The following is a 13,569-nucleotide window of genomic DNA, read 5'->3' as shown; positions in this document are numbered from 1 at the left end:
GGGTTAATTGCAGTTTGTGAGGGTAACCAGACCTTGGCCATCAAAGTGAAGCGAAATTGTTATCATAGAATTCTCTTCCTGATGTCAAGGAAACAGGGTTCCTGTGTCCTAAACTGCTCACAGCATGGTGAAAGATGGGGGAAACTGAGGCAGTGATGATATCAGGAGGGAAAACTGGGGTGGATTCACCAGGTCTTTGGGACATGGAAGGCAAGTAAAATGTGTTTTTCTAAATATGAGGGGCAATGCAGGCTCTGCTTCTATTTATTTATATTCCCAATTCCCTTCTATCCTTTTTGCATCACCTTAAGAACTAGCACTTGGATATTGGTTGACATTTTGGAGATCAGTCTTACACCAACATACAGAAATAGACACAATGTGAAGTAATTTCTTTTACTGTGTGTATATTATTGTATTTAAGGTTAGTTGATGAAGTATTTAGGACCAAAATGACTCGTGGTCTCTTGTAGGTGCCTTGGGGTTTGCTTATCATTTGAAGCCCACAATTTCTTCCTAGGTCCAGAACAATCCACTGAGTTCGAGATTCTTTGGTACAGAATATTGTTTGTGCAACTGGAATTCAACCTGTAATAACAGGTGAGGTGGTAGATGGGACTTTTGCCTGGTATATATGACCTTTAAGAGGATTTTTTGTTTGTTAACTGGTGGGAAGTGAATGAAGTGCAAGAGTAACTCAGGATGATTTGTGATCTATAACATACTAAATCCTAGTGAGACCAGAATATCTGTTAAAATGATGGAGTATTCAGCACTGTAAAACATGGCGGTCCATAGTTGCCACAGCAACCAAAACATCCCTATAATACCAAAAACTGTGCCAGCCTAAGGAGCCAAGGAGTATGCCATCCCGCGTGCCAAATAAGGCCCCGTGAGTTTATATGAGGATCTCATAATTACATTAATTCTAGAACCAAGGAAATTTTGTCTTTTGAAAGCCATAACTTGATATAATATGGACAAAACTGGGGATAATTTGACAGAGGTTTATTAAAATGTCAGAAGCTAAATGTGGTGGTCTCACTTGGTGACTTCAGTTCTCTGCATTTATTTAAGATGACCTAAATTAATTTTAATACTAAGGGAAAAAAAGATAGAGGTGATCTAAAATATTCTTCAGTCTAAGCCTCTACGTCCTGTTAGGGCTGCACCTAACCATGTCGACAAGATTGCCATTCTTGTGAAAAAAATTGCAAAAGCTACAGTGTGGTGGCTGTAGGTTTGAAGCAAATTGTGGTAATTTACTTGAAGTGAATTCATAAGAAGCTTCCCATTATAAAAGGAGAAAGAATAGGTCAAATATGAATGGAGTTAGAAGAATCTAGGTGTATGAAAAAAAAGAAAATCTGGGTGCATGGTCTGAGGATAACAAGGATGAACACTTCCTTGGTCTTCAAAAACATGCAGAGCCATTATTCTGAGAATAATAATGAGATTTTCTCCATCATTGCTGGCCTGGAGGAAGAGGAAATGGCTCTGATCTTCAGCCTGAGAGCTTTATTTTATCAAAAAGAAAGAACTTGGTATGGAGTGTTATTAAGGGGATAAGTGAATGAAATGAATAGAGCAGAACCTCTACAGCAAAATTTATGTCTAATATTGACATTTAAGATTTAGCATCCACTCACTGCCTCTTTTGAAAAGTTTGGTTAAAAACATGTTTACTATTGAAAATTTTTAGGGCTTTTATTTACCAGCTTAAACTATTGCAAATGTCATATGGAATTCATTATAGTGGAGGAAAGAAGAATTTAGGGCCCCTTGTGCAAACTAATCCAATATGAAGGGAAGAGGGAAGCAGCCCAGAGGGGAGAAACCATAGCTTCTTTCTTCTAATAACCCTTTCTTTGAGAAGTACAAAGTACCCCAGTATTAGTGTAGATTAACATAGTCATTGTGTCTCTTGCAAGCTGATCAGCTGAAAATTGCTATATAGTACTTTCTAAGAAGTGAATGGTTACATTTTATAGACATTATTCATAATTCTCAGGTTTCTACATGGCACATATTAAGGAGATTACTTGCTTGTTATTTTTCCTCTCAATTAGTCTCATTATTTGAAGAATGTCACCAGCACATAATTTAAGGAATTAATACTTTTTGCTTCTAAGATAGAGCATCAGAAAAACAGAGATAACGCAAACCCTTAATATAATTAGGAAACCAATTTTATGCCTAGACAAAGCACTCAGAACTCACAAATTTGAAATTTGAAAGCAAAACCTTGTGGTTTTAAACAAGGCCAATATAATCTTTTCCAATATATGTTCCTGACCCTTAGGATGTATCCTCTTAGAATGTGGAAGAATAAAATAATTTCAACATAGAAAAATTGTCCTGACTATTCATACAAGTGCTAACTTCGGGGAAGTGCGAGGTTATGACAGTGTGGCTCTTGGATGTCTTTTATTTATTTATTCACGTATTCAGTTACACAATTAATATTTCTAGATGGGTGTTGTAGACTCATTCCCAGGCATTAGGAAATAAGAATAAATAGGGGCCGGGGATTTAGCTCAGTGGTGTCGCTGCCTGCTGCGCAAGCACAAGGACACGAGTTCGAGATCCCTGGTACCAAAAAAAAAAAAAAAAAGGAAATAAGAATAAATAAGGCAAAAAGAACTTTGCTTTCAGCATGTGTATATTGTAGAAGGAGAATAGCAATGGACAATTAAATAAGATAAAAGCTAAAGAGTAAACAAACAGGTTTTGAAAGGGAATCCAGTTTTCTCAGGATGGTCTGGCCTCACTGAGGAGGTAGCACTTGATCTGGTAGAGTCAAGCCTCAATTCTGCCACTTCCTAGCCACATGATGCTGGAGAAGTTATTTCTCTGAGCCTCAGTTCTCTCACCTGTAAAATGAGGACACCTATTACCTAGAGACAATGTGAAACTCAAGCAAAATAGCAAAGGTAACCCAGGGCTTGACATCCAGGAAACACTCTGCTATTTAATATTAGCTATTATTTTTATTAATAATCCACTGACCATTACTGCCAACGGGTCAGGAATCAATTTTGTTCATTGTGGAACATTCTGGTCAGGCCACACAGAGTGTCGCTTCTTTCTTGTTAGCAAGTAGGATCATGTCCCAAGACCTGATCCTCAATCTGTGTTGAGACAGCCTGCAGACTCCAGAGGAAGGCCCGGTCCCCGCTAGCAGGAGTGCCTGTCAATGTATTGTCCAGATAAAGGCAGCTAACTTCCGGTTGTGCACTTTCTGCCTTGCCCAGAATTTATACCCTCTCTTTTTCAGGAGCCAGTTCTCACTTAAGTGGAAACATTTTTGGACTCAGAGAAATTGTATTGCAGGAGGTTTTCCATTTTTGTTTTTTTTTTCCTCCTTTCCCTCAAATGTTAGGTCAAAGTATGAAGCAGAATAGAAGGGTTTGCAGAGGGGAAACAGATGTGTACAGTGTATTTCATTATCACAAGGCTGGATGGATGTGGAAGAGCAATAACAGTTTCCAAGACAGAACTGTAGCAAAAATAACCCAAGGATATTAGCCTCATTCCTGTTTTTTTTAAAGACTCCTTTGCTTTTTCCCACGAGACTCAGTATAGCTCCAACTTTCCTTGGTGACCCTTTCAAAGGTCTTGCAGTCATACTGATTATTTTATGGACAGTAGTCCCTGGGGAAGAGGGATCTACGCTTATGCAGCTTTGCAGACTCTGCCCAAGCTTGAGGCTTTTCTGCCAGCAGCTGGTTCTCAGAGCACTCAAGTCTGCCTGGTTGCTTTTCCCCTTTGACACTGCACAATTCCCATGCGCCTCTGTCCTGCCTCTCTGCCCTTCCTGCGCCAGCCACTCCCAATACCTGTATTTGCTCTGTGTTGAAGACAAGACCCAGGTGTTGATCTCCCTGACCCTATTGTTTTACATGGCTTCTAGGTAGCTGTAGTTGTTTGAGAGGAAAAGGAAGCAGAAAAATAAAATATATTTAATGAATATGTCTAGGGAGGACATACTTTGATCTCGGATGTGGTTACTGGCACAAGGAACTTATATGAAGCCTAGTGAGTTTTCGAGGGAGTTGTATTTCCAAAGAAACTCTAGGTTTGGACTATATATATATATATGTATATGTATATACACTTGTGACTGTCACAACTGACCCTCCCTGTAACAGGAAAGAGAGGCAAGCTGAGAAAACTGTGTAGCCCCTGAGTAAGTCACACTCTCCAGGGCTGAAGTCAGATGTGGGCCATGGAGAAAATGGATAAGGAAGAAACTTTCAGAGTTGAGAATAATGGACAAAAGCATTTCTCCCATCAAGACCTTGATGGCAGCAAGGTCAATTCAAGAATTTTCCTCCCCTGCCAGGGCAGGGGGTCTTCCTAGTGCTTGCTATTAGGATTCTGGTATTGCTATGAGTCTCTCATTCCTCCCCTTCTGAAAGGGTGTTTGAACATTTTGGCCATTCTGCTCTTTTTGTCTACCACTGTATAAGGGATGATTGTGTTTATGGGCTAGATAACTGGTCTTGTATTGGACACGGGGAATCACATCTAGTTCAGTGGAGAGCCTGGTTCATCCATCCTCATGTAGGACTTTGGTGTGGTGGCAGTGACACAGTGGGACTTTGGGTCATCCCTCTAGGGAGAAGGGTGACTTTGCTTTACACGTAGGAAAAAGTGTGTAAGGATATTTAGCCAGAAAGATTGCAGAAGAGATTGCTAATTTCCATCCAAATCTATTCTTTCTTCTTTTGGACACAAAGGAAGGCATTTTTCTGAGCCTCCCTTAGAGTGAGGCATGGCCTCGTGACTAAGTTATCTGCTGTGTGGAGTGACTGGAAATGATGGCTGTCACTTCCAGGCCTAGTCCATGACTGTCCATTCAAGTTTTTCCTGCTCTTTCTCATCAGACTTGTTGGATGCAGATAATGACAAGAACCTCAGGGATGGTTGGGTCACAAGACAAAAGCATTCTGGGTCCTAAGTAACCACCTGCAGGAAAGCAGCCCTATTGACTTGGATACTGGACCAGGAACATAACAATAGCAAGGAATACCCTGCCATCATGTTAATCCCTTAGGTGTTTGTATCTATTTATTATAGCAGGTTGGTGTACTCTAACAGTGGCTTTTAAATAAATGTCATTAATTATAAACCTACACACTCCTTCTATTGCTTATTATTTTATGGTCTTCGCTTACTCTATTACAAACAATTTATCCCTGGGAAAATTGATTAATATCTTTCTGTCTTGGTTTCGACATCAGTGAAACAGAAAGCAATAGCATCTTATAGGATCATTGTAAGCAGGCAAAGAATTGATCTATGAAAATACTTCAACATGTATGATTCAACCCCCAGTACCAGCAAAAAAAAAGAGAAAAAAAGAAAGAAAGAAAGAAAGAAAGAAAGAAAGAAAGAAAAATACTTTAAATATGCCAGAATCACAGTAAGGAGTATGTAAGTCACTGCTCTTGTTAGTGTTGTCCACATGGATTCTGATGGAGGTCTAGTTTCATGATCCCCACCACCTCACTGCTGTAGGAGCACACTTGGCTCTAACGAACTTTACTTGGGAAAGAAGAACACCATGGATAAAAGCCGTATTGTGAACCAAGGTAAAATGCTGAGTGAATGCGCATGGATCATGTCCTTTTGTTTTGTGAAAATTGGGCACATCTAAAAAGTTGGGTTTCAGAGTATTCAGAGTCATTGCCAGGCCAGTCTGAAACTCAGCATTGGGACCTATTAAACTCAGGATGGGATTTGACTATGTTATCCCTGAAAAATTAACTGTTTGGTTTCTGCTAAGTAACCCAGAAGTGTCATGGACTTTTGTTGGTGGGAAAGTACATTTTCAGCCAAATGAGAACTTATCTTTACCCAAAGGCAGGTGCTCTATAGATCCCTGTGGACCTCATGCTCAGGATGAATGAGGGAGGCAGTTTCTGCTGCCTCTCGGGGAAGGACAGGTGAGTCTGTCCTTCCCCGAGAAGCCTTGTTTGTCACCTGCCTGCATGCTGCCTTTGTAAATAGGACAACTACAGGATATCCAAAAACCTACACAGCCAAGATCCCCAGACATCTCTGAGCCAAAATTGCTATTTGCCCCACAGGAAGAGGGAGAGATAGATGATTCTGAAAAAGCTATCCCAGAAGCTGAGGTACTTGAAGTCCACCTTCAGTAAGCATTAGCTACACAACGAAGCATTTCCTACCCCACACAGTGCAGGGAGCCATAGAGCCAGGAAGCCAGGCTGTGTTGAGCTAAAAATCTTGTTCATGGGGAGCCCATCCACTGGAGGCTGAGCTGCCTGAAGTCCTTAGTGTGCTGCTGGCTGCAGCAGGGATGGGGGTCATGGGCAGCAGAGGCAGTTTCCAGCATCAGAGCAAGCCTTCCTCATGCTACTCTGTCACAGATGCGTACTTTTTCCCCCCTGCTGTTTATTAGTCTTTCTTTCTCATTCCAAGAAAAGAAGCTGATGATTTACCATCTCTGTAGTCCATCTGGCTTTGAGAGCATTTTCCACCCCAGAGGCCTCAGAGGGAGCTGGCCATCCCAGGCATCATGGTGCAGACTGCAGGGGAAGCGGTCCTAGGGTTCCTGTCACTGGGTTTGTAGTGTGTCCTTCCAGAGTCCAGAAAAAGCAATACCTACACATCACAATGCCCCCAAAAGAGACACTGGGGTATGAGAAGCCTAAGGGACTTTGAGTTTTTGAGTGGAGAAACACAGCGAGTGACTCAACTGGTCCGCCTTTGTCTTCCTCTTTTATGACCTTCTTGTGTATTTTTATCTAAGGTTAAGAATGTAGTGATTTATTTTATGGTCCCATGAGAGTTGTTTTAGGTTTTCTTGTGGCTGACAGAAAATGAGACATGTTTTTTTTGAAAGATTCTTAGGAGTCTTCAGGAAGAGCAAAACAAACTTCTGAGTAAAATTTCCCAAGTGGACAGAACTATGTCACAGCTCTCTATGAGCCTGGCACTTGGCTTTTCACCTTTATTTTTATGTTGCCCCTGCCCCACCATGGACAGGCCACATTTCCCCTGTCTTCACCCCATGACCCACTCTGGCTGTTATGGATGTGATTGAGTCTACCTTAGGCCGACTGCCATTCAACGTGGTGGAAAAAGTTAGAACTGACTTTCAGTTCTCATTGCAAACAACTTTCTTTTACATCTCACTCAGCTGATAGAAAAACTAAATTTTTCTCTTTTCCACAAATTGTGTGGATTTCCTGTATAGGCCACCTGGGTTTGCAAATGTTGGCATAGAGTGAGTTTTCAAATTCAATGGCTTTTGACAAAGAAGCTCTAGGAGAGATGAGTGTTGGAAGAAAGACCTTTAGAAAAAATACATTTCAATATAGAAGATGAGGGAAATGGTGAATAAAATATATTGTAAACAGGCTTCAATTGGGATTGGCTTTTTTCCACACACCCATTACACTATACACAATTTAACCAACGCACAACCCAACTAAAATCAAATGGAAGTTTTATCTTTATGTCATACATCATGTGAAATATTAATTGATAAGAATATTTTACCAGTGAAGAATCTGCTACAGAACCCAAAGCTAAAGAAGTAAAAGCTCTAAGACATCTTGAGTCCTCCCTAGAAGGTGGGTAGGAAGAAGAGTCCAGAGATATTTATTAGATACACTTGTAACAAACACGAGTGACCCTTCCGCCTTCATCACATTGCTCCTACCATTCAGTTCTAGCCCTCCGTTAAACTTGAGGTTATTCTGGAACATGCTCTGCAATAACAACTACAAGTGTTTGAGTGAGCCACCCAACATTTATGTTAGCTTTTGAATGTAAGGCAAGGGAAGAGCATTCCAAGTGACATTTACACATTGTAGAGCTATACTATTCAATAGATGGGACACTGTTCACTTAGGTCAAGACAACTTAATACTCTAGCACAATTACTGTAGAGATTAACACAATTATTTAAAATGTGAACAAAATAGTTAAAATAGAATAAAAATAATAAATATTTTATACATTCATGCATAAAGAGATACCTATTGGACTAGCAACTTGTTTATTTATTCATCAAAGTTTTAATGGACCAGGAACTATCTAGGTTCTGAAGGGATCAAGATAATTCAGATAAACTAATTTTATTCAAAAACTATTGAGAGTCTACTATATGACAGGTTCTGCTTTTAGAAGCCAGGAAGAACATATAAATATATAATAACATATAAATATATAATGTAGTGTTAAGTATTGTGAAGAAAGGTGGCTACAAAGTCAGGGTGAGAGTGGTTGTGTGTGTGTGTGTGTGTGTGTGCATGTGTTAAGTAATGTGGTACTTGAAGCTAAGGAGGATCTGGGGAAATATTAGGCTAGGGTAAGAGCAAGTGCAACATCTTGAAGGAAGGAAGGAGTTTGGTGTGTTTGAGGAACAGCAAGATGGCAGGTGTGGCTACAACAGAAATATGGAAGAGGAGAGTATCAGGAGATGAGGTAGGAGAGGAACCGAGACAAAGTCATGGAGTGTCGTGTACATGATGATGAAGGATGGGGTTTGAGTGTAAGGGGAAGTTATGGGAAGAGTTGTGACAGTAGATATTTTCTCTGCCAGGTGGTGTGGAGAATTGACTATAGGGGTCAAGACTGGAAGTAGGGAAATGGAGGCTATTATGAGAGATGATGGTGGTTTGCCCAGGAAAAGGCAGTGGCAGTAATGGCAAGTGATAGAGTTGGGGATGTACTATATTTTGAATGTTGAGCTGATCTTGGAGGAGAAAAAGATAATAACTAATATTTGAATGGAGAAGGAGAAGTCGTCATAGAAAAAAAGGAGTCAAGGATAACACCAAAGTTTTTGTTTTCAATCACCACTGAAGATAACGGTCATGTTCTTATATGGGGAAGACCAAGGAAAGAGTAGATTGGGGGAAATAAAAGCTTCTGTTAGGACAAATTAAGTTTGAATGCCCATTAAATGGCACATGGACAGTTGAATATATGAGTGTTCTGGGGTTTTGGGGGTAGAGATATAAATTATCAGTATGTAAATAATATTTTAAGCCATGAGACTAGATATGATTAACCAGGACATGAACTTAAGTGAGGAAAATGACCCAAGGGACTGAGGAGTGAGGTGGTTGGGATGAGATAAAGGAGGTGGACAGGGGAAATGGAGAGAGATTCACTAATGAGTGGAGTAAAACCAGGAGAACGTGGTACCCTGGAAACCAGGTGAAGAAAGTGTTTAAGGAAGCCTTTATAATAGCTTCTAAGAAACCAAGAAGAGGATTGGATTGGGAAGGTATAAACCCTTCCTTTAAGGAGCTCACAGAGCAGTAGGAATGGGAAATAAGGAAACACACACACTGTTATGTTACTGTGGATGATGTGCCCTAGGGATATAAACACATTTCTGGAGATGGACTGGAGATAAAGCAAGAAGCTTGCTTACAATGGTAAGGAAAGCTACTTGGAGATATACAGTACTTTTGGATCCTGTTATTTAGGAGGAAGGAATAAAACCAATATTTCATAAAACTTTAAAAACATTTGCTTTTCTATTTGGTTGATTTTTCTGCCACCACTCATGCAAAACTAATATTTCCCCTTGTAAGTTAACATCTTACTAGTATTACTTCATGTAGACATAGTTGTCAATAATCAATCTACTGGTCACTATTTTATAAAGACAATAGTGCTCTTCTAGAGGATACTCTTGGAATAATATTTTTTTCTTTGTTGCATCCTTTATCTTTTAATTATATTTTAATTTACTTTGATAGCTACATGCAAGTGTACAGACCTATTCTTAATAATAACAGCTACCAAAAAGTCTAATACTTATCACATAGGAGATACCAAAAACATACCTATATTAGTTCATTTTGTTCTCATGAACGGTTCAAATACCGTTTTTGTCCTTGTTTTTACTTTGGCATAATGGAGGCCCAGAAAGTTTCAGCGACTTGATCAAGGCAACAGAGACAATGGCAGAGCCAGAAGTAAAACTGGATTGTCTGGCTTTAGAATTCATCATCTTGAGTAGCATTCTGTACTCCCACGCTTACTATTATACATCTACTTTTCTGTGGTGAGTAGTTGTTAGTGCAAAACCTTCAAAGGAAAATTGAAGTCTTTAACTTCAATGCAGTTTTCTAAAGACCCAGAAACCTAATTGCAGGTAGTCATTTCCAAGTTGGTCAGTAGGACCAAGGAATAGGACCCAACGATGTGGGTCCAAATGAAAGAGACATTTAGTTCTTTTACAGTTAATTGCAGATTCTCATTTAACACCTATGGATTTATGTTCAACTAGAGCATATTTGAGGAGTGTATGTGTGTGTGGGGGGTGCAACTAGTGTTTTGTGATGGAGAATATCCTTCTGCTAGTAGAAATGAGCACTTCATTATGATCCTACAGGTATGTGGCTCATGTCTTCATTTCTCTTCTAACCTCACTGAAAGCTCACGGGATGACTATGTACTTTAAAAAAGTTTGCAGTGTAAATCAAGGCAGCCACGTTTAGGAATGCCTACTATGTGAAAAGAATTGCTCTCAGTGCAGTGTCTGTGATATCTTGGAAGCTAAGTAATACAGTAGCCAAAGTCTTTGAGATGTTTGATGCTCAAAGCATGTAACTAATTGAAATATAAAATAATTTAATGGCAGCAGAATCTAACTGTGTTTCAGCTTTGGTTTGCTCTCTAAAGTTTTAAAAAATATCAATTGACTTTATTTCTACACACAGGTTTATCCTCTTTCTTAACACCACTGTAAGTGGTTCACTGAATAGATGAGTTTTGGATATCTATTTTCGTAATGTTCGAAGTTTCTCCTTTTCGTAGAGTTTGAGCTCCACCTTTGATCTAAGTTTTTAAAATAAGACACTAGTCATGTTTCCTTTCCTGGCAGAAAGAAAATGTAGAATAAATAACTTTTGCTATGATGCCTTTGGGACCAGAATCATAGGAACTTTCTCAAGGCAGAGAGCCATAAATTTGTTTTTTTATTTTTCTCAAAAGAAAAGTCTATCTGTGCTTTTTTTGTTCTGTCCTCATTAAAATGTTCTTCTCTGGGTATAGTTGCTATATTTACAGAAAATCTTAAGGGATCCACTGTTAAAATTTCCTTATAATTTCTACAAATATAGAAAATGTGCTGGGAAATGGATACTATACTCACTATGGTTCTCTTCCTGTCTGCTATGTACTATTGTCATAAATCATACACACGTAGGAGGAAGGGAAGACTTAGGTGACCAACTAGCTCTGGAAAAGACGCTACTTCCCATAGGAGGAGGACTTCAAATGGTCACAGAGCAAAGTAAACACCCCCGCTGGCTTCCTGTGGGCCATTTCCTCTTTGCTGATCCTGATCCAAAGCCAAGGTGAAGAAAGAGAAATTTTCCTCTTACAAAACAAATCTCTGATACTCGCCATCGCAACCATCAAGTCTAAATACCAGTTATAAAATTTAGGTTGCGGTAAGCTTGAAGAATTTTGTGAATTTGCACTTGAGAAACTTAATAACATTTGTTTGGGAAATTAGGAGAAAAAGTCAGAATCAAAATGGGAAAATTTAGCTAATGATATCATATTGACAAGTACACCTATAAACTTTAGAACACTTGAAAAGAAAAAGTCCACTGAAAGAAGTTCTGATTACAGGTTCTCAACTGTCATGCTCTAAAGTACGTTATGCTCAATTTTATCCTTTTCAGACATACTTTAAAATGATTCAGGTCTTATTTGTATTTGTACTTTTATTTCTTAAAACACATCAATTAAAAATGTTTCTTTTAATGCAAATGTTTCTTTTAATGTAGATTGTCTAATTGATGTTTAAAAACTTTTAATGCTTTTCTCCCCATTTACACCTCAGGAAAATGAAAGTACAGTATTTTAGCACCATATGTTATAAAAAATTATTATTTTATATATTAATTTAAGCATTTTCATTTATGAATAGCAGCATGACGTGAATAGATAAAATGTGGCAAGAATATTTCTTTTATCAGTTGTGCATCTAGTGGTTTCTTCATTCTTTGTTTGATAGGAAAGAATTATAATACAAGTACACTACATTTTAAAATGTTCACAATAAAAAGCTGATGATTTTTCAGGCTAATTTTGAGTAAAATCTCTGGCTCCAAAGTCTAGAGAACAGTTCAGGGTATTTTCCCAAGGTTATTCCTTTGCTTTGGAGGGGGAAAGAGTGTTATAATCCTAAGAGATGCACAGACCCTCATCTGCCGTTCTGGCAAAGCCACATTACACCGACTAACCTGGTGACTCCCATGCCCATGCCAAGTCCTGACACTTCTGCTCAGCCAGGCCCTTCTGGGCTTGGGCTGTTACCTCCTGCCCTGTGCACAGGACACAGAGCCCTTGTGCTTACCTGCGTAGTGGTCAAACACAGTGGGCACGTACTCCTCGGGGAAGGCGTCATTGGCATAGCTCATCAGCAGGCAGGTTTTCCCCACAGCACCATCCCCGACCACCACACACTTCAGCATCTTCTTCTCACTGTCGTTACCGCCACAGCTGCAGCTGCTGTCATTTCCCTCTCTGCAGTTCATTCTTGCGGCTCCAGCTGCTGTAACTGCTGCCGCTTCCAAAGCATGTGAAGTGATGCGAAGAGAGCACCAGGCTAGAGTTTGCTCTGCCTTCCTTTGGCTACCTTAGATCACCAGGCAAGGCCCAGGCCAGGGTGGGCTCAGTCGCTTACCATCCTGGTGAGGAAAGGTGCTGCACACTTGGGGGCATGGTGAAAAGGGTCTGTCCCTTCCCACTGTAGTTTGAGCTAGGAAACCCTCATTTCCGCAGAATTCTAGAGGTGTCCTGGCAGTTTAGAAATTTCAGCAGCCAGAGCGCTTCACTCTGCTCTCCACATCTCCAGCCTGGCTGAAGGAAATTTGCTAAATCTTCCCCATTTTCCACTTCACATCTAACATGGAGGAAAGCTAGGCTTTTTAATGGAGTTTTCCTCTTGCTTCCTCCAGCTTGCAGAGTGTCAGGAAATCATGGGTTTCCTGCTGAATTCCATATTAGGATCAGTGGGCTGGAGAAGGCTGCAACAATGGGAGCTCTGTGTGTGTGTACGTTTGTGCTTCTGGGGAACGATGCCAGCACCGGAGTGGGAAAACACTAGGGGTCCCTCTGCAGACGCAAGCTGTCCAACTTCCTGTCCCACCCGCTGCTGGTGAGGCCCTCCGCTTGGCTTGTGGCTGGCTGGGGAGAAGCCGAGAGAGGGTGGGGAGAGGGGGAGGACTGCTTGCCACAGAAAGAGAGGGTTTGGGTGAGCGGAGAGAGCCATCCCAGCAACTGTAGGATAACATATGACATCACCCTCTCTGAGTCACCAGTTAAAACTGCGAACTAAAACCGGCCAGTTTTTTCTTACTTCAGTGAGAAACCTCAAGTAATTCTTTTTCTGCAATGAAGAAGAGAACCTTCCAGAGTCATAATGTTTTCAAAGGGAAATTTTTCTGTAGGTCATAGGTATAATATGCGTGATCAGGTTCACAAGCTACTGCTTTTGAGCATAATGCTCAAGCATGTGTTCTGGGTTACAAACTTTTCTTCTTTTTTTTTTTTTTT

At 40.1% G+C, this 13,569-nt stretch overlaps 1 protein-coding gene across 2 annotated transcripts in view; it reads right to left on the bottom strand.

Annotated features, from left to right (window-relative positions):
- Rhoj (ras homolog family member J) overlaps nt 1-13,124 on the bottom strand; it is a 111,091-nt gene extending 97,967 nt beyond the window's left edge. The window contains exon 1 of one of the 2 annotated variants that reach the window (XM_013067772.3): nt 12,368-13,124. In XM_013067772.3, coding sequence (XP_012923226.1) covers nt 12,368-12,548 — 181 coding nt within the window. In that variant the 5' untranslated portion in view covers nt 12,549-13,124. The remainder of the gene's footprint in view (nt 1-12,367) is intronic. The other variant, XM_004837426.3, reaches the window with a different exon arrangement.
- Nucleotides 13,125-13,569: the final 445 nt, after the last annotated feature.

Source organism: Heterocephalus glaber, unplaced genomic scaffold (assembly GCF_053883595.1).
Source record: "Heterocephalus glaber isolate CG9 unplaced genomic scaffold, H.glaber_assembly_v1.0 deba00001608, whole genome shotgun sequence".
Classification (NCBI taxonomy): domain Eukaryota; kingdom Metazoa; phylum Chordata; class Mammalia; order Rodentia; family Bathyergidae; genus Heterocephalus; species Heterocephalus glaber.
Note: the sequence above shows the minus strand (reverse complement) of the source record. Positions and strands in the feature narration are given on the sequence as shown.